At 44.4% G+C, this 24,289-nt stretch overlaps 2 protein-coding genes across 4 annotated transcripts; both read right to left on the bottom strand.

Annotated features, from left to right (window-relative positions):
- On the bottom strand, positions 1-6,120 carry LOC138238106 (serine protease 27-like). Of its 2 annotated transcripts, XM_069187990.1 has the most exons (5): positions 5,962-6,120; positions 3,619-3,787; positions 2,652-2,908; positions 1,831-1,928; positions 1-1,726 (listed from the first exon to the last, which is right to left on the bottom strand). In XM_069187990.1, exons 2-5 carry the CDS (start codon positions 3,708-3,710, stop codon positions 1,418-1,420), a joined length of 756 nt encoding a protein of 251 aa, XP_069044091.1. In that variant the 5' UTR covers positions 3,711-3,787; positions 5,962-6,120; the 3' UTR covers positions 1-1,417. The 2 variants fall into 2 exon arrangements, with proteins under 2 accessions (XP_069044091.1, XP_069044090.1); XM_069187989.1 differs by lacking the exons at positions 3,619-3,787; positions 5,962-6,120 and having other exon boundaries at positions 2,652-3,221.
- Positions 6,121-6,199: 79 nt separating this feature from the next.
- LOC138238110 (serine protease 27-like) lies at positions 6,200-15,937 on the bottom strand. 2 transcript variants are annotated; one of them, XR_011189270.1, is made up of 4 exons: positions 10,318-10,538; positions 8,357-8,628; positions 7,704-7,858; positions 6,200-6,898 (listed from the first exon to the last, which is right to left on the bottom strand). XR_011189270.1 is itself a non-coding variant. In XM_069187995.1 (3 exons), exons 1-3 carry the CDS (start codon positions 15,808-15,810, stop codon positions 8,343-8,345), a joined length of 504 nt encoding a protein of 167 aa, XP_069044096.1. In that variant the 5' UTR covers positions 15,811-15,937; the 3' UTR covers positions 8,282-8,342. The 2 variants fall into 2 exon arrangements, 1 of the variants encoding a protein (XP_069044096.1); XM_069187995.1 differs by lacking the exons at positions 6,200-6,898; positions 7,704-7,858 and adding an exon at positions 15,756-15,937 and having other exon boundaries at positions 8,282-8,628; positions 10,318-10,480.
- Positions 15,938-24,289: the final 8,352 nt, after the last annotated feature.

Below are 24,289 nucleotides of genomic sequence, written 5' to 3'. Positions count from 1 at the left end.
ATCAATGAAGTGTTTTATTAAGTGCTGTTCAGAGGACAGTGAAACAGAGAGCAGCCCAGAGCAGCACAGGAGGAGCCTTCATCATCGTGACAGAGAACAGACCAGAGCTGAGTCCACTGGGACACAGCAGGCTGGGGGAGACAGGACATGTGGTACAAAGAGGTAACGTTTATCTTGAAGTGAATCATGGGTAATGCTTTAGTTATTCAGTTCTCTGCAAAAAAAGCATTAGATCTGTGTTGTGTGTAGAGCTGTGATAAAAGGATTGTCTCAGTGTGAGCGTTGCATTGCCAAATACAAGATGCATTAAATAACAGGAGCAAGAGCTAGGAGCTTAGTGCGATGAGAATGTACCTTTTTCGAAAAATTTTTTTTGTTTGGTAAGTCCAAGTGAACAGTGTCCGCGCGCTCCGGAGAGTGATTTAAAAAACGATCACGATGATGAGGGCATAGAGTGAAGGGTGGACTGAAAAATAAGTTTTTTTTACATTTTTTATGCTTGAAAATGAAAAACGATACATTCATAAGTCTTTAGAGGAAAGTCATCATCAAAAATAAAAACATGTTTGGACAACTGACACAGCCTGCCTAAATTGTGCCGCAGAGTCCCAGAGGGGTTCAAAGCCAGAAAAAGGAGGAGAATATTTGCAGAATAACTTCACCGCTGCTCATGAGCTTGTGGATGAGCAATTGATTGATTGACCTGGTGATAGTAATTTACGCTCATAATGCTATTTGTGTACAATTGTGTCACACACTGGGAATTGTTTTCTAACTCTAGGAAAATCAGAAAGTGTTTAAAATCGGTTAGTATGGAATGAAAAAAAACAATGAGCCTGTCTAAATGTGCTTGTCTGCATGGCAGTATGTTTACAGCCTGTGTACATGTTTACACGGAAGACGAATTCATGACGTGATCAAAAATGATTGATTAAAAAAAAACCTATACAGAAATTGGAAAATGGATAACCACAAAACAAAACATTCTCAGACAGCGGACACAGTCCCAATAGGATTCAAAGCTGATTAAATAAGAACACGTTCAGAATAATTTCACTACTGGTAAGAAACCTGGATGGATTGGTTGGTTGGTTGACTGACTTGATCATGGTGTGAGCATAGTTTTGTCACACATTAGGATTTTTTTCCCCCAGTGCTAGGAAAATAAGAAAAACTTAAAAATCTGCCAGTATGAAATGAATATCTGAAAAACAAAGCCTTCTGGGGCAGCTTGTCTGAATCATGCTGGTATCAAAGTCACAGTAATTTTACAGCTTGTGTACATGTTCACACAAGAGACAATATCATGAAAGGTATGAAAAGAAGACAGAATATCAGCCCTAAAGTCCAGCCTGCAGCAGGGAGAGAGACACGTCCTTGTTCCAGGTGCTATAGGTGTCCAGTGAGTGAACAGGGCTCAGGGTGTGGAGGTCCAGGCGGTCAGCAGCAGGGACAGGACAGCCAGCAGCAGGACAGTGTGTCCCAGGGAGTGGGCGCTGCTGGGGGTGGGGGTGGTGGTGACCACGGTGTTGGGGTTGATGAGGGGCAGAGTGGGGCCCACGTTGCTCTGCAGGAAACTCTGGTATCTGGACACCTTGGGGAACACCCCCTGCTGCAGGGCTCGGGCCACATGCCCCTTTCGTTGGACATTGTTGTCCACTGCAACAATGCTGGCCTGAATCCAGAGAGAGTCCTGTTTACACACCAGGGGATCCCCTGAGTCTACCTGGACAGAGAGAAACACAAAGATAGAAGGGTTAATACATTGTTGCCTGAATATTGTGTTTTAAAGAAGAAGCAGGAGATTTCAGTGTCTGGAGGTCTGGGTACCTGCTGTAGGTCCAGCGATCCGGTACAGAGGTTGTCAGCTGAAGAGCTGTTCACACATGCGGTGATGGCTGTGGACACTTGCTGGAGAGTGTTCTCACCTGACAGTATCGGGACACATGGGAGATCTTAGCTTTCAAGAGAAAGTGGGAAAATCTGACCTCTCCCACTTCCTGACTCATCTACCTGGCACTGAGTGTGGAGAAATCTTGGTCCTGTCACCCCGCCTCCAGGATAGAGGTGTAAGAAAGGAACGTGTTTTGATATTTGATATTACCAGTACTCAAAGAACAGCAATTTTATCTTCACCCACTCAACACTCAACACTCAACAAGCAGCAATTTCAGCTGTTCAAAGAGATTCTGAACATTGTTCAGTGGGTGAAGCCCTAGAGTTCAGCCTGTGAGACTGTGTTGCATATAAAGGACTCAAGAAGCTGTAGTGTGATCTAGTCCTCCTCCTGTCCCCTTGATATGCAGCAGTATTTTATTTAATGCAGTTCCTGATATTAAATTAGGAAGCTATTACTGTTTTTTACCATTAACGTTAAAATCAACTGCTTAAATCCATGGAAACACCACTGTACATAAAGGAACAAATGAAATTGTGCAAACAAGTGGAGCACATGGATAGAGAATGCAATAGCGCTGTCCACACTGGGGACCTGGGGGATCCCACCCCCAATATTGGTGCCCCTGCATACAGATGTACAGCTGGGCCAGTTTGTGTGCAGTACCTTGATCAACGACAACAGCACTGCCCACACGGTAAAGCTTGTGTCCCTCTCTCTGATCCTGGAATATGATCCAAAATTCTGGTCTCACCTGTCCCAGCTGCGTTGCCCCAGCCAGTGACCCAACACTGGGCTCCAGTGGGGAATGAGACTCTCTCCCCAGCCAGGCAGATGGGCTGGATGTAGTCAGTGAAGGAGACCTTGGTGTCCAGTTTCAGGAGGGCGATGTTGGTGCCACCAAGCTGGCTGGTTTGGACACTCTGGACCCCCAGGGATCTCTCGAAGGGGTTTGAGCCATTCTGCTTCAGTCTTCCCAGGATCACTGTCCACTCCTGGACAGTCACCGGACTGGAGGGATATAGACGAGGGAATAACAGATATACTGGACAGCACAACGTATCAACACTGAAGAGAACCTTGCAGGGAAACAGAGGAGACACTGACCTCATTGTCTCTCAGTCTAAAGCCCCCTTGCACTGTCTGTATCTGGAGTCCTGTTGGAACATGTATTTCCACAGCACTGCTGTCACAGTGCCAAAATTAAATGCATCATTCTGAGTCTCAGTTGCATCCATTCCTGTGTTGGTGTGTGAATTACTGTTGTATTAACTCAGAGTGTTTGTGACATGAATCGTTATGTGGTGAGCCATCATTTTTGGCTTTTTAAAAGGGTCTTAGTGTCTGACCTTATTCCTTTATTTCTGGCTGTGGTCATTCTCCTGTCTTGGTTTCATGATGTCATTGTGTCCAGTCCCGTGTGTCCCAGTGTCTGAACATGAGAACGATTCTATGACTACCTCGGTATTAATTTAACTGTTTTAATAGATGTTTTATATGGTCACATCAGAATTGTTTCAACACCATTAGTGGAGTCTTGTTATTTTTCACCTGGGAGTGAGAGACAGGTGGGGTTGCTCTGTACCTGGGTAAGAGGGACAGGTAAGGTTGGTCTGTACCTGGGTGAGAGGGACAGGTGGGGCTGGTCTTTACCTGGGTGAGAGGGACAGGTGGGGTTGGTCTGTACCTGAGAGAGAGGGACAGGTGGGGTTGCTCTGTACCTGGATAAGCACTGTGCAGCTGTCATCACCCAGTCACCAGTAACAAGGGTCCCTCCACACACGTGACTCCCGTTTCTCTGCAGGCTGGCCATCCATGGCCAGGACCCCTCTGCAGCTGACTGACCCGCGAGGAGGGATGTATTAAGTTTGGGCCTCCCACAGACTTGTACTGAAAAAAGCAGTGAAACAGCAGAATGACCCCCAGAGGACTGGACAGATGTCTTACATCCAGCCCTCCAATATCACCACATGACTTTTTATACTCTCATTAGATCCTATGCAGAGGTCATAGGAAGATCATATTCAAAATAATGCCAAATAACATACAGTGAAAGAGTGGTGTGAGTGAGGAGCATGCATGTTGCAGGAGCTTTGTATGAAGTGGCATTTCCAGACATGCGAAGTTTCAATGTAACACTGATGGGTAAGGAAGTGAAGGAGAAGTAATGCAGGTGATGGGACACAAGTCAGGAGGTGGAGGCAGTAAAACCATTGGAATCATGTCCAAACAAGCTTGAGACTTAACTCCGTGTTTGCCAGTGGAAGACACTGCAATCACCTGCCAAAATTAGCCTGCAGTGAACTGCACTGATATGGAAGCAGAAATCACTTGCTGGTGTTTGCTAGACCTGAATCGATGGTTGAGAACAGATTCCAAGGGGAACCCCCAAAAGATAAATACTGACACAGCCATTAAAAATGCACTTCAAAACCTGTTGACATGGTAAATTAGGGTGTGCTATACTGCTTCAAGATTCAGAATTACTAATCAAACTGCCCAAAGAATCTTCACTGGGCAAAAAAATTTCAATAGGTGGCACTTGTGTTGCGTTAGATGTTAGTGAATTTGTTGCTTCATTTAATCTACACTTAATATGGGAGTCATGTAACTAAAGAAAAAAATCAGTAGCTGAAAATGAAAATAAACAAAGGATAACACCTTTTCCCAGTATCATTAACAATATTAAATTTTTGAATATACCTATATTTATAAAGCTTGGAGAGGGTCGACACCCCACCTGTTGGACACCAACACAGTGGGGGTTAAGTGGGCAGCAGGGGGAAAGAGAGTAGCACAAACAGAAGAGTGATAGGGGGTACAGTTGTTCCAGTGTTCCAGGGAGGGTTGACAATATTTCAGGGGAAATGGAATAAAAGAGCAGACAGCATGGCAAGTATAGAATGAAAGAAACATTGATCTCTACTGTCCTTCACCCTGACATCTGCCTAACGATACCATTGTGCATCAAGGTGCATAAAATAACCTTACTGACCCACACAGATTGTTGACTGACCTCTATGTGAAATAACAGTGATTTCAGAATTAATACACCTATCTTTGTAAGATCCCCTAGTCAGGTACCAAACCTAAAAATAAAAATCCAGACAGGTGCTTTCAGGACAACTGAGAGATGAAGAAAACACAAATAAGGAGAAATATTTGAACAAAACCTTGAAACCACAGACTATCACCTTCAGCACTCTGAAGATAATAATTAAGATGTGGACTGTGTCATAAGCACTTAGCATAAATCAGACTGTTCTTTCTAAATGAGCTGTTGGGTAAGGAGGAAACTGTTTAGGGATGTGACAGTAAGGTTAAAGATTGCTTTAAGAGAACTACAGAGTTCAATGACTGAGATGTGAATAAATGTCCGTGTGTCAACAATATACAGTAAGGTCTGGACATTCATGAGGGTTCAGTGTCATGATCCGTGGCAAATAGCCTAATTCATATAAACCAAGTCCACAGCTATACAGTTGCATAACGTATACATTATATGATACAGCATGTATGGTTAAAACACATAATATAAGAAAGGGTTACCTATGATTAAAATACTAATGCATTGGTTAATTAAAATAGCATTGATCAGGAAAAATAAACAAAAGTAATCAAAACCTTATAGCAATTGGTTAATATAAACAACATCCAGCCTGCAGTTTCTATCACTGTGTCAGTGATTGTGATGATGTTAACAAAACCATCAGTGAGCCTGTAAAGCTGTCTCCAGCCTATCATTCCTCACACTGCCAACACAGATTCAGGAGTGTTTGTTACAATATAAAAACAAGACCACGCTGAGTTGTGGACGCTGGGCAATGGGTATTTGGGCAGACCAGAAGGAGAGGCTCCATTACGAGCTAGATACGTCTCATGGTCCTAGACTGTTGTGCCTCTAATTAGAAAGTTTCTGTAATTGCTGTGCTTTATGCCAAAGGTGCTTTCACATCAACTCTCAGACAACATAGTAAAGCTCTGAATATTTTGCAGTTCACCGTTTTATCATGAACACTAGACACAACTGTGTTATTCACAGATACGTGCGGATATTAACTCACTGGGGAGTGCATCAGAAGTGGTTACTGTAGCTGTACGAATAGTAGAGGAAGTGACGGCCACTGGTGCTGTAGTGATAGAGGGAGCTGTGGTGACTGATGCTGTAGTATCAGAGAGAGAAGTGGACACTGGTGCTGTAGTAGTAGAGGAGGCAGTGGACACTGGTGCTGTAGTATCAGAGGGAGCACTGGACACTGGTGCTGTAGTATCAGAGGGAGCAGTGGACACTGGTGCTGTAGTATCAGAGGGAGCAGTGGACACTGGTGCTGTAGTAGTAGAGGAGGCAGTGGACACTGGTGCTATAGTAGTAGAGGAGGCAGTGGACACTGGTGCTGTAGTAGTAGAGGAGGCAGTGGACACTGGTGTTGTAGTAGTAGAGGAGGCAGTGGACACTGGTGCTGTAGTAGTGGAGGAGGCAGTGGACACTGGTGCTGTAGTAGTAGAGGGAACAGTGGACACTGGTGCTGCAGTAGTAGAGGAGGCAGTGGACACTGGTGCTGTAGTAGTAGAGGAGGCAGTGGACACTGGTGTTGTAGTAGTAGAGGAGGCAGTGGACACTGGTGCTGTAGTAGTAGAGGAGGCAGTGGTCTCTGGTGCTGTAGTAGTAGAGGAGGCAGTGGACACTGGTGCTGTAGTAGTAGAGGAGGCAGTGGACACCGGTGCTGCAGTAGTAGAGGAGGCAGTGGACACTGGTGCTGTAGTAGTAGAGGAGGCAGTTGGGTCGTTACATATGGAATTGTTATTAAATTCCACAAATTCCGCAGTGTTCGAACCAACTTGTGCTTTAATCCAGGAATTGTAATTGGATAGTCCGGCATAAGACACTAAGTATTCGGGACAGTAGTTTCTAAAATTTAGAACTCCAGCCTGAATCCAGTAAGATCCCTGTTTACACACCAGTGGACTCCCTGCGATTCCGGGGTAAGCATAATTTACAATCTATAAAGAGAAATAGAATGGGGTTAATACAGACACACTGGACACTCCAGTACATTAACACTGCACTGAGAGAGAGGGGTTAATAAAGACACACTGACTGGACACTCCAGTACATTAACACTGCACTGAGAGAGAGAGGGGTTAATACAGACACACTGACTGGACACTCCAGTACATTAACACTGCACTGAGAGAGAGGGGGGTTAATACAGACACACTGACTGGACACTCCAGTACATTAACACTGCACTGAGAGAGAGGGGGGTTAATACAGACACACTGACTGGATACTCCAGTACATTAACACTGCACTGAGAGAGAGGGGTTAATACGGGCATAGTGATTAACTAGGGGTTTAAGATCGTGTTTTAATGTTGTCTGGTCATAATCGGGATATCAGTTCCCATTCACTTGAAAGCACAGAGGAAAATCAAGGCTTAGTGAGTTTTTTTCCCAACCTGTTACAGATTTTAGTGATGTATATAATAGTGGCAGAATTTCTGTAAGGGATGGACTCTACAAATTCACATACCTGTTACTGTATGTTTATGGTGCGATATTTCATATCATTTATTGGAAGAAAGATTGTTTTACTTTGAAAGTTTGGGTCTGGTTATCAAGCTGTACTGTAGAATATAGATTTGTTGTGAAATGCACACAAATCCCCAAATAGTTGTTCTTTATCATTTGCTGGTGTAGCGTTTTGGTGTCAATATCTCATTATTATGTTTTATTTTCATCACTTCCCCCTAAATAACAGCAATAGCAATAAGATGTGTAGAGAAGAAAGATCTACTTCAGATACCTTGCATGAGCTGTCCTTTGGAGTCTCTCCAGTGCAGATCATTGTTTCTGTTACCAAACTATCATTATAGAACGTATTGGTCTGATTCATACAGTCTGTGATCTCAATGATGGGCAGCTGGACCTGCTGTAGGGTCTTGTTCCCTGACAGGGATGCTGTTGAAAGAAACAGATTCTCAGTGTCCTTCCCTCAGTCAGTGACAGATTCTCCCAGCAGCTCTACAGTGTGGAGATCCTGAGGTCTCACTCCTCTTGGTTCAGAGCCCCATCTCTGCCTCTCCTCAGGGTCTCAGACACTCAGCAGGATGACCATGGGCTCATGGGCTCACAGGTGTGTGACACAGGGACAGGTGGAGACCTGCTGTAGAGCCCTAAAGGACCCAGTGGTACAGCTGTGGAGTGAGAGTGTGCTGCAGCAGCGAGCTGTGTGGGAGCAGATGGAAAGTGACCAGTGGACAGACGACAAGAGTGACTTGTGTCACCTCTGACCCCCTGTCTGCTGGCAGAGATCAGTGTCCACAGGAGGCAGAGTCAGAGACAGGGGCTGCTGAAGGGGATTGAACTGAGGTTCATCTCTGGGTTTGAGAGACAGGAGTCAATGAATCAAAGTGTTATAACTACATGTGCACAGATACAAAAATTAGATTAACCTACTTCCATCAGTCATGTTGCCCCAGCCCGTGAGCCAGCAGCTGGTGCATCTGTGGAAGGAGCTGTTGGCGTCGGCCAGACAGATGGGCTGGATGTAGTCAGTGAAGATCACAGGGCTGCTCAGCTTTACCAGGGCAATGTTATTGTATAGATTATCGACAGAGATGGGGTAAAGAATGATCGTCTGGACCCCTCTGGACACTTCATGAGGATTCGAACCCAGCTGTGTCTGTCTGCCCAGGTACACTGTCCAATAACTGGCAACACTAGTGCTCCTGGAGAGAGACAGAGATAGAGAGACAGAGAGAGAGAGAGACAGTGAAGTGACCTGGCAGTGAAGGCACTGAGGGAGAAGGCACTGAGGGCTTTCTACGCAATAAGAAGGAGGCTCTTCAACATCAACCCACCAACAATAATCTGGCTCCAAATATTTCAAAGTGTAATCCAACCCATTGCCCTATACGGCAGTGAAGTGTGGGGTCCTCTCGCAGACCAGGATTACACTCAATGGGACAAACACCCCACAGAAACTCTGCACATGGAGAGCTGTAGAAACATCCTCTATGTGCAGAGAAAAACACCTAACAACGGGTGCTGGGCCGAATTAGGCCAGTACCCACTATTGATAAACATACAGAAAAGAATATTGAAGTATTGGCTACACCTAAAAAACAGCGACCAAAATTCCTACCACCACAAAGCCCTGCTGAGCCAAGAGCTGAGCCCAAAACAGAGCCCCCTGAGCCAGCTGGTCCTGAGGCTCACCGACCTGAGCCACACCGACACTAACCAGCCTCAGGACAGCACTGCTAGAGCACCACAACCCAGACTCAACCACATCACAGCACAACACACACAACACACAACCAGCCTCAGGACAGCACTGCTAGAGCACCACAACTCAGACTCAACCACATCACAGCACAGATCAAACAGCAATATCTCACACACTGGGACACACACACACAAACACAACACAAACCGGAATGCTACAGAACCCTAAACAGACAATACAAAATAGCCAAAATATCTTATCAAGATAACAACAAACAGAAACAGACCCTGATGAAGTACAGGCTCAGTGACCACAGCCTGGCCATAGGAACTGGACACAGACAGACCTGGCTGCCCAGAGAGGACAGGCTGTGCTCCCACTGCCAGCGGGGAGAAATAGAGACAGAGGTGCACTTCCTTCTGCACTGTGACAGATACTCTGGGATTAGAGAAACATTCTTCCCTAAACTCAGAAATCTAGTCCCAGAGTTCCATCACCTGCCAGAATCACAATGGGTCCCAATCCTACTGGGAGAGGGAGGAGGGAACTCAGCTGAACTGGCAGCCCAGTATGTGATCTCCTGTCACAGCCTGAGGAACAGTGAGTCTGTCTCCCAATAATGCTCCAGCTGCCTACAGTATATGTCAATATTTTATAATATGTCTTTGTTTTAAATGTCTGTAATATGTCTGTAGATTTTATTTTACTTTTATTTTTGTTTTGTTCCATGTTAATTTTATTATTTTTATTTGCTTTGGCAACACTGATTGTACCCATCGGTCATGCTAATAAAGCACCTTGAATTGAACTGAATTGATCCTCGGTGTCAAAGGACAAGAGACCTGCACAGTGCAGACTCTCTGGTGTTTCATTATTCTTCAGTGTAGTACGGCCTGCTGTAGTCAGCGTTTCCCCTCAGTGTCTGGTCCAAAGCCAGCAGTGCTGTTTCTTCAGCTTTCAGCTGTGCTTTGCTTGTTGTTTGCAGGGATACAACATCTGTAATAGTCTGACTTCAGAGTTGGCAGTTTTACACTGACTCTTCTTCTGTGTAACAGCATGTGAAGACAAGATCTCAGCCCCTATTCATGAAACTCAACAACAGAACCCAAGAGGAATGGAAAGCAGTTCCACTTGTTACATTGTCAGTATCTATTGGATAATACAGAGGAGATGTCTTCTGCCCCCCTACCAGCGAAAGCAAGCTGCAGAGGTCAGCACCCAGTCGCTGTTGATCAGTGAGCCTCCACACCAGTATTGACCATTCACGTGTAGGCTGGCCTGCCAGGGCCAGGACCCCTCCTGGGCAGAGTCTCCCTGCAGGACACTGGGACTCAGGGGCGCCTGGCCGCAGGCTGGAGAGATACACCCAAGAGAGAGAGAGAGACAGGTAGTGAGAGCGAGCTGTCAATCTCCCATATACAAAATCTCTAAAACAGAGGTCTTTCATTTCACAGTAGCATCTGTAAAAAGAAAATTCAGCTGCACACTCAACACGATCAAAAAATAGAAAATGTATTTAAAACAGATGTATGTGTTATAGCCTACAGGTCTTCAGCAATCACAGTGATGCACACAATTCTGAAATTGAGCAATGAGTCCCCTGGCATTGAGCCAAACTGTCCCCCTCTCAGATTATTGATCAGTATTTCCTCACAGGGAGACCACGTTCCCCACAGAGAGGGGGCTCCCTCTTCCCCAGTGCATGCTCCCCTAGAGACTACCTTCCTTATTTAGCTCAGCCAGTTTATGCTCAGTGGTGCATGCTCCTATGTTGGTGTGACAAACGCCACTGTTACTCCACTCTTCCTCTGGGTGCATTACCTGAACAACATCCACTGGGCGCACCCTGCCTAAACTCACATGTGGGTGTTTAACAGGGTTAATAACGTCTAGTTTAACAGATTTAAGGAGGAACTGAAACATTATTTTTATATTTCAGGGTTGGAAAGTATCAGCATTGATAAGTGAATTTTGAACCACAATGAAATTAAACTGTACACAGTAACCTCTAAAACCTCAAATTTAGATCCCAAAATAAAAGAAATTTCCAGGTCTGCGCAGCGCCATGCTCTGAGATTCAGAACGAGGCAACAAAACAGCCTGCGACGTGTTGCGACTCTATGAGACTGTAAACAAGCAGGCTTGTGAATACATCTCTTAATCCAATAGAAATATTGCTCTTGACTTCCAGACAATTTGACTTGTTAACTCTGCATGGAACATTTATGCAGTGAAATGTCTGCTGCACTTATTGTGTCCATCACAGTCATTACAGTACAGGGACTAGTGAGCAGGAAGGGCTGCTTCACATTGCAATTCACACAAACTCTCGCCTGTGGTGAGACCACGGGTTTGCACCAACATGACAACTTACAGTACTTTCACCAGGTTCACGATTCTGTGCTTCATCTGAAATTTGTGAAATTGCCGGACGGCCTCAATGGGATTTATTCTGTGACAAAGATGTAATGACCAGTCTGTAACGAAGTGAACCGGGTAGATGTCAGAATTCCTAGGAGAGCAGTAGAAAGCCAGGGGTACTTATCCGAGAAGTCAAATCCAAAGCCGCAGTCTAAGAAGACGAATTGGTCACAAAGCCGGGAGATCAGGAAGAACAAGGTAAGACGCGCTGGGCTGACACGAGAGAGGGAAAGCTCTGCTCATAGATTCGATGCCAAGCAAGCTGGGGCAGGTAAGCAGTCCTTATATAGTGTGGGATAGGATAGTCGGCCCAGGTGGTGCTGTTAGTGGTCATTAGGAGCCGGTTGGCGGTGATTAACGGAAGCTGAGTCTCCTTGGGACAGGTGGAACCGTGACACAGTCTGAGAAATTGGGACTGCAGGTGCCCTTTCAAACTTGTGTTTGAATTTGTATCCTCCTCTAACTTTTGATACAGTGGTGATCATGATTGCATTCTACCGTTTATCACCTCATATTGCACGTCATGCATGTGTGTTTTAGCAGTGATATGGTTTGGTGCACAGTATGAATGAAACAAGTTCGGTCTTCACATTTTCACAACGAGAAAAATATGCAGCTGCTATGTTGATTTAGGTTAATTACATTTGTTTCTGTGCAGACCCATGCAGAAAAAAAAAAACGCAAGACGTTTGCCGGCTAAGATTTTGTTAGATTGCATTTCTCGATGTTGAATCTTGATTAATTTTCCATTCCAAATATCAGAATCCCCCGACAGCAGGGACTGTCTCTCAAAGGGAAAAGAATAACCAGTTTCTGGGTCGGTAGAGAGAAATGATAAAGACACCTCTAGCAACGTTTTGAGTAGGGAACAAGGTAATGATGAGATTCGTGATAATGTTAATGATTTTATAATCAATCTAATATGCATTTTTACTTATTTTTAGTAGCATTAAAGAATACTGTATGAAGTGCCCCCCCCCCCACCCCCCCAGTTTCCCTCTGCATGGGCGGTGGTGTAAGAAGAGAGGCAGGAGACTGGAACTGCAGCTTACCAGTTTATTGCCCCATTTGAGTACAGAGGCATGCTCACTCACTCAGGTAAGGGAGGGGAAGTAGCAAAGCGAAGAGAGTGTAACAGAGCCAGCTGCTGAGTTTGGGGTTCGGAGATTGAAAGGAAAAGTGGAAAGGAGACCCCTATTGATAGAGGAAGGGAAAGGGGAAAATGCAGCTGCAATTTTGAAGGCTTCAGGGTGACGTGCTCAGGCACCCGGGGCATCTTGCTTCCAGGACACCACAATACTATCCAGCCACACATTTTTAAATATAAACTAGAGCAAGGGAACATCAGGGGTTCAACTAGAAGCCTGCTTTCACATCCTAATAAGATATGATATCTCATGTTTTGGATCACACCGTCATTATATGTATATTAGGGGATTTTATTTTAAGTAACAGGGTTGACGATGATTTTGGGAAATCTAAAATAAATGCTGAAAAAATGTGTTAAACTGAAAATATTTTCTCCACAATTCTTTCATTTTTTATGTACTAAAATATGCAATATTTCACAAAAATCTAACACTTTTTATGAATACAAGAATGCACATTAGATTACATTAGAGACTTCCAAAAATGCAACGTCCAAAATTGCCCATTTGAGATGTGTGACGTGTGTCATTTTCTAAATTGATAATTTTACAACGAAAGATAAATTTTAGTAGCTGAGCATAAAAAGAAGAAGAGCATAACATGTCTGAAGGTCATAAACGAGATTAATTTAGATTAATTACGCCAGAGAAATAATCACATGGGGAGGAGTGAAACTGAAGCAGACATATCCAAAGAAAGTGTACTACGCGATAATTTGAGCTACAGTATATTAATATAATTATATTGTTATTAATTTTTTAGATACCCGATACCATATTATATTCCCTATTAATCAAATTCTAAAAAGTATGCTTTTGTTTACTGCGATAACAAGCATACACACAGAAAAGGTTAAAACATTATAACTTTTTACGAAGTATATAAACTTAATATAGTCAGAAAGAACACCTAAAAACTTTTCCAAAACAACCACAGTATGTAACTGAATGCAAGACTTTGATGCTTAAAATGTTTAGGGAGAAATGGAATACTGGTGTGTATTTTTTATTTAAACTACCAATACCAGCCATATACAGTTTGCGTAATATGTTTTTGTTCCTAAATTAATATTGTTTATCAGCATGTGAAAAGCATGGTGAATCGGAGATTCTCAACACTTACTTTGTATGATTGGAAACGAATACGTGATCAGATCAACGATATGCTGTGGTGTTACTTTTTGTCAATGAAAAAATAAAGTATTTTCGTGTTGCAACAGTTAAACTAATGCAGACGGTTACAATATGGTAATACTTTGAGCTTATAGCCCAAGGTCATTCATTATTAATACTATCAGTAATATCTTCCATAAAGACTTTGATGCATAAAATATTTCTGCATTATTAAAATATGAAGGTGGAAGGTTGTATACTTTTGTCCAACTGAGCAATCTTGCTTTTATAAAATATACCGACTTTTTAATTTTTAATGATTAACATGCTGTAATTCACAGTTTAAAATGATTAAAAGTTCAAAGAGTATACAACTTAAATTCTTAATTTGAAAAAGACCCCTCCTCAGTTTTTTCTGGTGACAGCTCAAATGCTGTACATGAGAGGTTAAGCTTTATTAGCTCCTCCTGGTGGTTTTACAAGGCTCATGCGCTGAAATAAAAACTAAGTGCTGTGCCTGATGAGGCACACACTTCCTGTTCCCTTTAAAAAGAAAGAAAATTATTTTATAAATCCAACAGTATTGTAAATATTTATCTTTAGTCCTTGTACCCTCATATCAGAGCTAGTACTCAAACTACTGTTTACTGTATAATAAATTAATCAAATACTGTTTACAGTATTACTGTAAATGTCCTTATCATATCTAAAGTGTTTAAAGTAACTTTATGTAATAATACAAAATATATCAAAATATAAAATACGAAATATAGTACAAAAAATAAAATTATACTGTACATAAAAGTTTAATTTAAAAGTATCTTGCTGTGTGTTGCTTTCATCTTTGTGCATGAGATAAACTGCACGTGAAAATTATGAAAATTACAGATTTGTGTAAATAAGAGTTCTGCTTACAAATGTTGCTCATCACTCACTCTCTCTCATGCACACAAAATCTCCCTCTCTCACACGCTCAGTCTCTCGTTCATTGTTAACTTGGAAAGTCTGAGCTTTTCTGAAACTTTTCAATGACCTTTTCAGCACAATTATATCTCGTATTCTTCAGCAGTCTTTTGAACTTTTGCCTGTAGGAAGCTGTTTTCACTGTCCACAGTGCAAGACAGGTAGAAGAAAACTTCTACCGTGTTCTAGAAGCCATCAGACTCAAAAAATAGTGTAAAGAAGTTGCATCAATATTATCTCCATTGGATAGATTTTTATTAAATATCAAATGAACGTATTAATACCTTATTCTATAATGTAGGACTTGATCCTTACACAGGAACTCTGTTACTTGCCAAATCATTTTAAGGACCTTTTGTGGCCACGTTTTTTTAACCAGTTTTATTTGAAATGTACCGTACAATGTGTTTCACTGTTTGCTGTTTAACTTCTGTCCTTCAAAGCTAAATAAAATATTTTGAATTAAATTGACTTAAAGGGTCATTATAGAAATGACACATAGAAAAACATAAAAGTATGCGAATGTAATCTTCTGTTTCCTCATCCTGGTTTCTATTACTTTGACTCTCTTTCTGATTGTTATAGAGAAATACTGTTTATCACACTTGAGTCTCTGGAAAAATATACATCCTCCTGGTCCCTGCTTAACATCATTAAAAGGGGTTCCCTGTGCTTGTACACTGTGAAAGCCTTTAACAGAAACCTGGCAAGGAGCTGGAAAATTGAGTCACAAGCTTTAGGACTTTAGTATTTCATCTTGGTTATCTTTTGTGAATTTCAAGAAAATCCTTTAATATTTTTTATAAAAACGTTTGTTACTGGACATAGACTCATTAACTAATCTCCTGTTTTGCTTTATTTTCAAGGCACTTTAGTTACTCAGCTCTCCTGTGGATACACTGTGCTGATAAATGAGGACAGTAGAGTTCGTCAGAGGACTAAGAGACACAGCTCAGCCACTGGCCAGACAGACACCACCTACCTCTCACTGTCAGGACCAGAGCCGCCAACACACAGAGACTGATGCCCACCGCCATGACTGCTAGTGTGTCAGAGTCCTGTCTGCAGCTTCTCCTTTCTCTCCTCTCTCCCTCTGTCTGTCTCCTGCTCTGATATACACACCTGGAGAGACAAGCCTCCTGTCCCTCCCTCTCTCCCTCCCTCCTCTGTTCTCTCTTCTTCCCCTCTCTCTCTGTACCTCTTTCTTCCTCCCTGTCCTCCTCTCTCTCAGTTCAGTAATACTGCAGCTCAATGAATTTATTACAAAGAAACAATCAGTAATAAACACACAACAGGATAGGAGACAGAATGAGAGAGAAAAGAGATCATAGACAATCCCTCAGTAATAAACACACAACAGGATAGGAGACAGTGAGAGAGAATAGAGATCATAGACAATCCCTCAGTAATACACACAACACGACAGGAAACACAGTGTGAGAGAGATTATTCACTTCCATTTGCTCTCATTTTAGTATAAGCCCCTTATACATTACTGCACAGTGTTTTTATCACTGCGCTTAATTGAACTGTGCTTTACTGCACTGTATTGTGTGTTACCATGTTCCCACTGGACGTCACTCCCTGCACTCTGCTTTTACCATAATTTCACTGGGCTTTACTACAATGTACTGTGCTTTTATTGCAGTCCAACCAGGCTTAACTGTGCTGTGCGTTTACCCTGATCTCTTCTGAGCTTTACTGCTTTAAGCATAATCTCTGTGGTCTCTGCTGCACTGCACTGTGTTTTTAACACAGTCTGACTGTGGTAGCACTTTTCAGCACTCTGCTGCAGTTTGATCTTGAATACACTTTTTTGGATTTTGTGGAATAGAATTAAATCAATTCTTTGGGTTTGTATATGAACATGGTCTCCTGCTAGTCTGGGAGGTAGGCGTAGATGCAGTTTGTCCTCACAGGAATGTGGTCTAACGAATCCTTTGACAGAAAGTCACGGAACTCTTATTCGCTTTGATGTCTCAAACGAAGAATTTGTTTTTCATCATTTTTGGAACCCTCCATCCCAGTGCCTTCGGGCCCACATTATTCATTTATCACACATCACGAGACTTCTCCTTACTGGGCTGGTAGCTTTCACACGGAGGTATATGACACAGCCTTCAGACACACAGTAGGACTTATTTGTGGCCAATGTGTTGAGGTGATGGTTGAAATGTTTGAATACCTTGAAATAGTCAAGTCTGTGCCGAATTACCAAAACTTAAACTCCCCTGATTTGAACGATATTTCAGATATTTTGAATAATTTCCCTGTGTCCTTGTCTAACTGGCTGTCTAATTGAAAGCCGGTTTCTAATTGAAGGCCAATCAGAGCCCATGTTCCCGGGCTAGTCGGACGTGGGGCCCTGTTTGAGCTCAGTGTGATCTGGCCTTTCTGAGTTTCTGTTAATCCTAGAAGGGGCCCAGTTAGCGTTATTTTATTTCCAGGTTCTGTGCCCTCAAAAAATACCTTCGGTACACTGGCAATATTGTTTAATTTCCTGATCATAAAGATTAAAAATATATATTTTTTTTTAACTATGGCAACAACAAAGAAAGTTTCCATAATAAGTCTATATTTAAGAAAGTAGAAAAATACACAAAATCTTCTTTCAGCTAAGTTGGGGAAACACACCCCATTTTTACCATAAATTCTTGGATGCGGTTTTGGCGCACATGGAACAAGATGGTGCCATCTTGTGTGCGACTCTCTCGCTGACGTTGCTTGTTTTTGTGTCGTGTCTCATTTTCCGCGCAAAAGCTCCGCGTGGGACCATCACCCACCACCGGCAGGGTTTAGAGCTTCAGCTCTGACTGAATCTGACGCAGTGGATCCGGAAGCACACGGCTGGAGCGGTGAGCAAACGGGGACACGAGCGCAGGGGGGGGGGGGGGTAGGAGTCGTGGCGCATCGGCGCCCGCCGGCCCCCAGCATCCTGCTGGCAGAAGTGCAGCCGCTGGACAGTAAGGCCAACGGACTTCACTGTCCCATCAACGCTCAGGCGTCCTCTGTTTCACTGAAGCCCAACGTTCCCGGTGCCGCTGTACAACCCGCTGTGCAGAATGGACCGCACACAGCGGCGGGTTGAGGTGATCAGACCCCACCCAACCCCACCCCATTACCAGAGAAACACGAGCGAAAAAAGACTGGAATAATTCAGTGACGCGTTCGGACTACGAGCTGCTACCGCCGATTCAAACAGAACGTAATGTGGCAGGAAACACACACACACACACACATGTACACAGGGAGCACACACGCACACACGTACACAGGGAGCCCACACACACACACACACGTACACAGGGAGCCCACACAAACACACACGCACACACACACACACGTACACAGGGAGCACACACGCACACACGTACACAGGGAGCCCACACAAACACACACGTATGTACACACGCACGCACACACACACACGTACACAGGGAGCCCACACACACACACTTACACAGGGAGCCCCCCCCCCCCCACACACACACACGCACGCACACACTACAATAGCCTATAATGCAAGTACAGCAATGCAACCAATACATCAGAGTCACAGCCAATCTGCGAGCTGACAACAGAAATCATGCGCACGCTTGCGTTGAAACCGACGCTACACAACAACATCAACAACATCAGCACAGCAGAGACCAATGAGGACCATGTTTGAGCTTACTCGTGTAAGACCCCTGCAGTTGATAGATGCAAATCAGTCAGTAAACTGCATCGAAGATTATATATTTTTCTATATGGGCTTTCAAGAAGGGATCAAACTCGCTGATAACTTCGAGGACACCCATGAAGTTCCCGTTGTTGGAGCGCCCAAACGTTTCGATGTGTAGTGTCAAACAAATGACAAAGTTCAGGTGTCTGTGAAGCAGAAGACCCTTTATTCATATGCATATGGAAGTCTGGTTTGCGACCACCAGACTTAAAAAATAAGTAGCTGAAGATGGTCCTTTATACCTTAAAACATAAAGAGTTACTATGACATATTCTAAACAAATGATAAAACAGCAACACCTGCCAATTAATTATATCTAAGTTGCAGACTAGTTAGCAGTTAGTTCTTTTCATGTTCTGGGCATATAGCCAGCTTACCAAATGCATGCCCTTATCTTACTGACCAATGACAGGCAGCATCTTTATATATATTTGAGCACAAAACCTATGTCAAGCCACTAAACTGTGTAGTTTGCAAAAAAACATTCAAAAAACATGAAAATAATATTATTATCCTACTTCCTGGGCATCTTTCTTATCTCTCCATTCTTCAGCTGCATCCCCTAAAAGGCGGCCCTCGCTCTGCTAAAAACTTCATTGCTGCAGCCACCCATTTCAAAACGTTAGCCCAATACTCATACTCAGTGTCAAACCCTTTTTAGTTCTGAATCTATCAGACCATTATCAGCGCAGCGCATGACGTATGCGACCACAGCCTTTCCATGGCCCTCCGACACTTCGTGTTCAGCCAAGCGTGTCCAGCCAAGCGTCACTACAGCCTGCGGTCAGTCCGGACCGATCATCGCCGTCCCCAAATAATTGACACGCAGAACAAGCACTGCACCGCTCGAAGGGGGACGCAGCAGCCATTCTCTTGACACACACTCGCCATTTCCGAGTTCTCTTTTGAAGAGGGTTTTAGAGAAATAATAATAATAATAATAATAATAATAATAAACTTTATTTTATATAGCGCCTTTAAAGGTGGCTTCTCCAAGCGCTTACCTCTTTTGGTGATGATGTTGTCTTTCCGATGCTGCGACATCCGCGTCTTGGTTCTGACACGATTTCGAGCCCAGTATGCCCGCTCACCTGCTCGTCTGTTTCACCCCGGCGTGCGGGGGCCGAGCTCGAGGAAGCGGGAGCCGCTGTTGCGGCCTCTGTTAGCTCCGCGGCGGCAGGTGCAACAGCCGTGGCGGCGGCCCGTTGGGCTTTGTGGCGGATGGTGGTGGCGTTTCAGATGGCCCTGCCTCTGACGCATGTTCCTCGTCCTCGTGATCGGCGGCGAGGTAGACCGCGCCCAGGCTAGAGCTGGCTGCAGCTAACTTTTCAAGCGCGGTTGTGGTAGCACTGGCTGCAACGTTAGCAGTAAACCCAGGATCGGGGTCCGGCTCGGCCAACCCGAAATAACCCGTCAATCTGGGGATCCTTTTAAGTCGATCCTGCTCACGCTGCTCTTTAAACCTCCCTGTTTTTCATTTCTGTGCCCCGCCCGCATAATTTTCTATTGCACATTTCGAGGCCGGCTACCGCGGACTTGCACCCGAGATCACCCGAGATGAATCCGCCAAAACAAATTTGAACTGCGACACCAATTGCATCCAACCAGTCAGTGGTTCACAAGTTATTCAACGTTTTTATGGACCAACGGGGGCCCGCAGGTCCATTTGAAAAAAAAAAATAGCCCAGCCAATCAGTCCCACAGGTCCGTTTAAAACAAATACTCTGGCCAATCAAGGGCCCCTGACCAATCTGGGGCCCTCAGGCTACAGCCTATGCTGGCGTTTTCATGAATCCGCCCTTGACTGCACATCTGATTCTACTGACAAGAAGAAGGGAGGTGGAGTGTGTTTCATGATTAATAACCTTTGGTGCACTGGCGTAGAAATTCTCTACAGGGTTTGCTCATGTAATCTAGAATACCTCACCATTAAATGTCGCCCGTTTTATCTACTGAGGGATTTTTATGCCGCGATGACCGCTGTGTACATTCACCCGCACGCTAGCGGAATTGTACACCGTCATCGGCAGATATGAAAACATGCAAAACAAGCTGTTTCTATCATGGCAGGGAGCTTTAACTACTGAAGCCTTAAAAATGGTATTACCAAAGCACTTTCAACAGGTCTCTGTTCCCACCAGAGGCAATAACACACTGGATCACTGCTACACCACCATTAAAGGAGCATTCCGCTCCATGTCATGTCTGCATTTCGGGAAGTCTGGCCTCACCTCTGTGCTCCTTCCTCCTGTTTACAAGCAGAAGCTGAAGAGCGCCACCTGCTGTAAGGACGCTGCTGAGCAAGAACTCGCAGACTGTTTGGAAATGACCGATCGGTGTGTATGGAAAGATTCTTCCAGTGATCGAAATGAGTATACAGAGGAGATCACAGCCCTACTATGTGGATAGATGTGGACCTCCCAGGAAGATATGTCCCAATCAGAGGCCCCAGATGAACACAGACATTCTGTGTTCAAACTTAAAGCACAGCCTTCCAATAAGGTGACAGGGAGCCGAGTGCAGAGTATAAAAAACAAGGTCTGACCTAGAGAAAGATATTATCTGGAAAACAGGAATATAAAGACAAATTAGAAAAACTGCTTTGGGCAACTCAAAGCACATGTTAAAAAGGATTTCAGGCTGCTATGAACTACAGTATAAAGGCAGCACCAATGGTATTTGGCTACTAGATGAGCTAAACATCTTCTACTCCTGCTATGAGGCTCAGAACACCGAGCTGCTATCAGGGCTCCCAGTGAACCAGGAGACTTTGTGTTACAGCTGTCTAAACATGAGGTGCGTAAAACCCTAAAGAGAGTGAAAACCCATTAACCAGCTGGCCCATGAGGTGTCTCCCCTCGTGTCCTTAAAACCTGTGCAGACCAGCTATCTCCCGTGTATGCAGACATTTTTGACCTCTCTCTGTCCCTGTCAGCTGTAGCAGAGTCATTCAAGCAAATCACAATTGTGCCACTGTCCGATGAGACAAAGATAACTTGTTTGAGCAACTACCACCAAGTGACACTCGCTTCAGTGGTGATGTTGCCTGGAAAGACTAGTGTTGTCTTATATACTGTAAACGGCACTGTCCCAGACTCCCTTGACCCACTTCAGTTCGCTTACCACTCAGATAGGTCTGTTGATGATGCCATATCTTTAGCACTCCATACTATCCTAGAAGATAGGCCACCCGTGTTAGGATGATGTTAATAGATTACAGCTCGGCCTTTAACACAATTGCTCCCACCAAGATGGTCCTAAAGCTCAGGAATCTGGGGTTAAAGTGTGAATCAGTGGTAGTGGTAGCATTTCATAATCTGACAGCTTGTGGGAAGACATTGTCTCTGAATCTGGAGGTTCATGTCTTGGTGACCAGAGGGCAGGGAGAGAAAATGAGGAACCAGGATGACTGGTATCCTTAGCGATACTTCCAGCCTTCCTGAGACAGTGAGTTGTAAAAACGTCCACAATAGCGGGGAGCTGTGCTCCAGTGATGGACTGGGCTGACCTGATCACCCCCTGTAATGCCATCCGGTCAGACAACGAGCTGCTGCCAGACCACACTGTGATCCCACAGGTGACACCACACTCTCAACAGAGCACCTGCAGACTGGAGTAAGAATACCTGCAGATAGATCAATATTTTTCAACTGTCTGAGGAAGTAAAGGTGCTGTTGCGCCTTCTCTGTAGCTCCAGTTACACGCTGGGACCCCGTTATCATCAGTAACAAAGGTACCCAGGAACCTGAAGCTGCGGACCATCTCTACAGCCACCCCATCGATGTGAATAGGGGTGTGGTCCCCACCCTGCTGTCTAAAATTCACAACCAGCTCTTTGGTTTTGCTGACGCTGAGGGAGAGGTCATTGTCAAGGCCCTACTACACCAGGGTCCTGACCTTATCCCCATAGGCCCTCTCATCGTTACTGGTGAACGTAAAGGTGAAAGGGTTGCAGGTGAATGGAGCCTATCCCAGAAAGCAATGTGGGCAGGGCAGGGTACGCCCTCGCTGGGATGCCAGTCGATAACTGGGCGACTCCCACCAAGATCAAATTTCCTAGAAGGCCCTAAGACTACCAGCACGTGTGGACTGTGAGAGGAAACCAGTGCACCTTGAGGAAAATCACACCAGCAAGAGTGGATCATTAAAACACCACCCAGATACTGTAGTACGCCAGGAATTGAGTGCAGGTCCCCAGTGTTGGAGATAAATGGGGTAACCACTGTGTAACTATGCAACTGTGTCTCTGCCCTACAGAGAGACCCTCAGTAAAAATCACACATACTAGGAGATCACTTATTGTCCCTCAGTAATATTCACACAAAAAATCAGGCGACACCTTGAGAGAGAGGAAATAAAAGATAAACTCTCAGTAATAAACACAACAGTGCAAGAGACACAGTGAGGAAGGATATAACAGGGAATCCCTCAATTATAAACACACAACAGAACCCCTTAGTTTTAAAAACACACAACTGGACTGAAGACAGACAACAGAGAATCCATCAGTAATAAACACACACAACAGGACAGGGGACACAATGAGAGAGAGAGAGGAGATCACAGAGAATCCCTCAATTAATAAACACACGCAACAGGACAGGAGACACAGTGAGAGAGAGGAGATCACAGAGAATCCCTCAATTAATAAACACACGCAACAGGACAGGAGACACAGTGAGAGAGAGAGAGAGAGGAGATCACAGAGACTCCCTCATTAATAAACACACACAATAGGACAGGAGACACAGTGAGAGAGAGGAGTATGCTCTTATTATAATCCTACAATTATTTACTACACTTACCTTTTACCAGGATCTTACTTTTTGAGATTTATGGAGTTACAATTAGCAGTGCCTCACCCTCCCCACTGTGGGGCGTGTGGGAGCTGTAGTGGCTGCAGGCTGTGTCTACACCCTCCTGCTGCCCTGCACTGAGGACTGAGGAGGGAAGGTGTGATGAGATCCTGGCTGTAGAGAGGAGCTCCCGCTCGGTGTAGTGAGCATTCAATTCATTTTTATATAGCACCTTTCACAACAAGGTTGCCCCAAGGTGCTTAACAAAGCAAGTGACCCTATATGTTGTGAATACAGAACAGAAAAGACCAGGAGACAACGGAGGAGAGGAACCACAAACCCCTCAGTAAGGAGAGCAAAAATCCTCTGGGGGTCCAAGGTCAACTGGCTGCCCAACCCCTTTGGGCATGCTAACATTAAAGAATTAAAAAAGGAATAAATGAATGAGGGTATTAATCCAGCCATCATGTCTTCTGTGTGTCAGTACTCCATGCAGATCTCTGTCGACCAGCAAAATCCTCCTAAACGATAGCTATGTCTACAATGTACTTCTTGGATCCATGGCAGTGATGCAGCATCCAACTCAGATGGTGCCCAGCCTGGGTGCCATCCGGACATGTGGGGAGGAGAATAGGATAGTCTGGTCAGAACAGATGTATCTGCCTGGTGGGCCAACACAGAGACACACAATGGCCTGTACAGCAGCACCAGCAGCCATGGTGGCAGCAAGCTATAATGTTGGGTGTGAGTAGGCTAGGCTGAAGTAATAGGTCTTCAGTCTGGATTTGAGAACTGAGATTGACATTCCTCCCCTGTGTCCAGACAGCAATCCTCCCCTGTGTCCAGACAGCATTCCTGCCCTGTGTCCAGCCTGCAATCCTCTCCTGTGTCCAGACAGCATTCCTGCCCTGTGTCCAGCCTGTAGTCCTCTGCTGTGTCCAGACAGCCATCCTCTCCTGTGTCCAGACAGCAATCCTGCCCTGTGTCCAGACAAAG

The sequence above is a fragment of the Lepisosteus oculatus genome, chromosome 4 (genome assembly GCF_040954835.1).
Source record: "Lepisosteus oculatus isolate fLepOcu1 chromosome 4, fLepOcu1.hap2, whole genome shotgun sequence".
NCBI classification, from domain to species: Eukaryota; Metazoa; Chordata; class Actinopteri; order Semionotiformes; family Lepisosteidae; genus Lepisosteus; species Lepisosteus oculatus.
Note: the sequence above shows the minus strand (reverse complement) of the source record. Positions and strands in the feature narration are given on the sequence as shown.

Excerpts from the sequence above, each read along its gene's own strand:
- LOC138238106 (XM_069187989.1), bottom strand. The coding sequence starts at position 3,009 with ATGAGGTCAGTGTCTCCTCTGTTTCCCTGCAAGGTTCTCTTCAGTGTT. Across the intron at positions 1,929-2,651 it reads GGGCAACGCAGCTGGGACAG|GTGAGAACACTCTCCAGCAA; the intron begins GTGAGACCAGAA and ends CGATACTGTCAG. Across the intron at positions 1,727-1,830 it reads GATCGCTGGACCTACAGCAG|GTAGACTCAGGGGATCCCCT; the intron begins GTACCCAGACCT and ends CTCTCTGTCCAG.
- LOC138238110 (XM_069187995.1), bottom strand. The coding sequence starts at position 15,810 with ATGGCGGTGGGCATCAGTCTCTGTGTGTTGGCGGCTCTGGTCCTGACA. Across the intron at positions 10,481-15,755 it reads TCTGGTCCTGACAGTGAGAG|CCTGCGGCCAGGCGCCCCTG; the intron begins GTAGGTGGTGTC and ends GTATCTCTCCAG. Across the intron at positions 8,629-10,317 it reads TCTGCAGCTTGCTTTCGCTG|GAGCACTAGTGTTGCCAGTT; the intron begins GTAGGGGGGCAG and ends GTCTCTCTCCAG.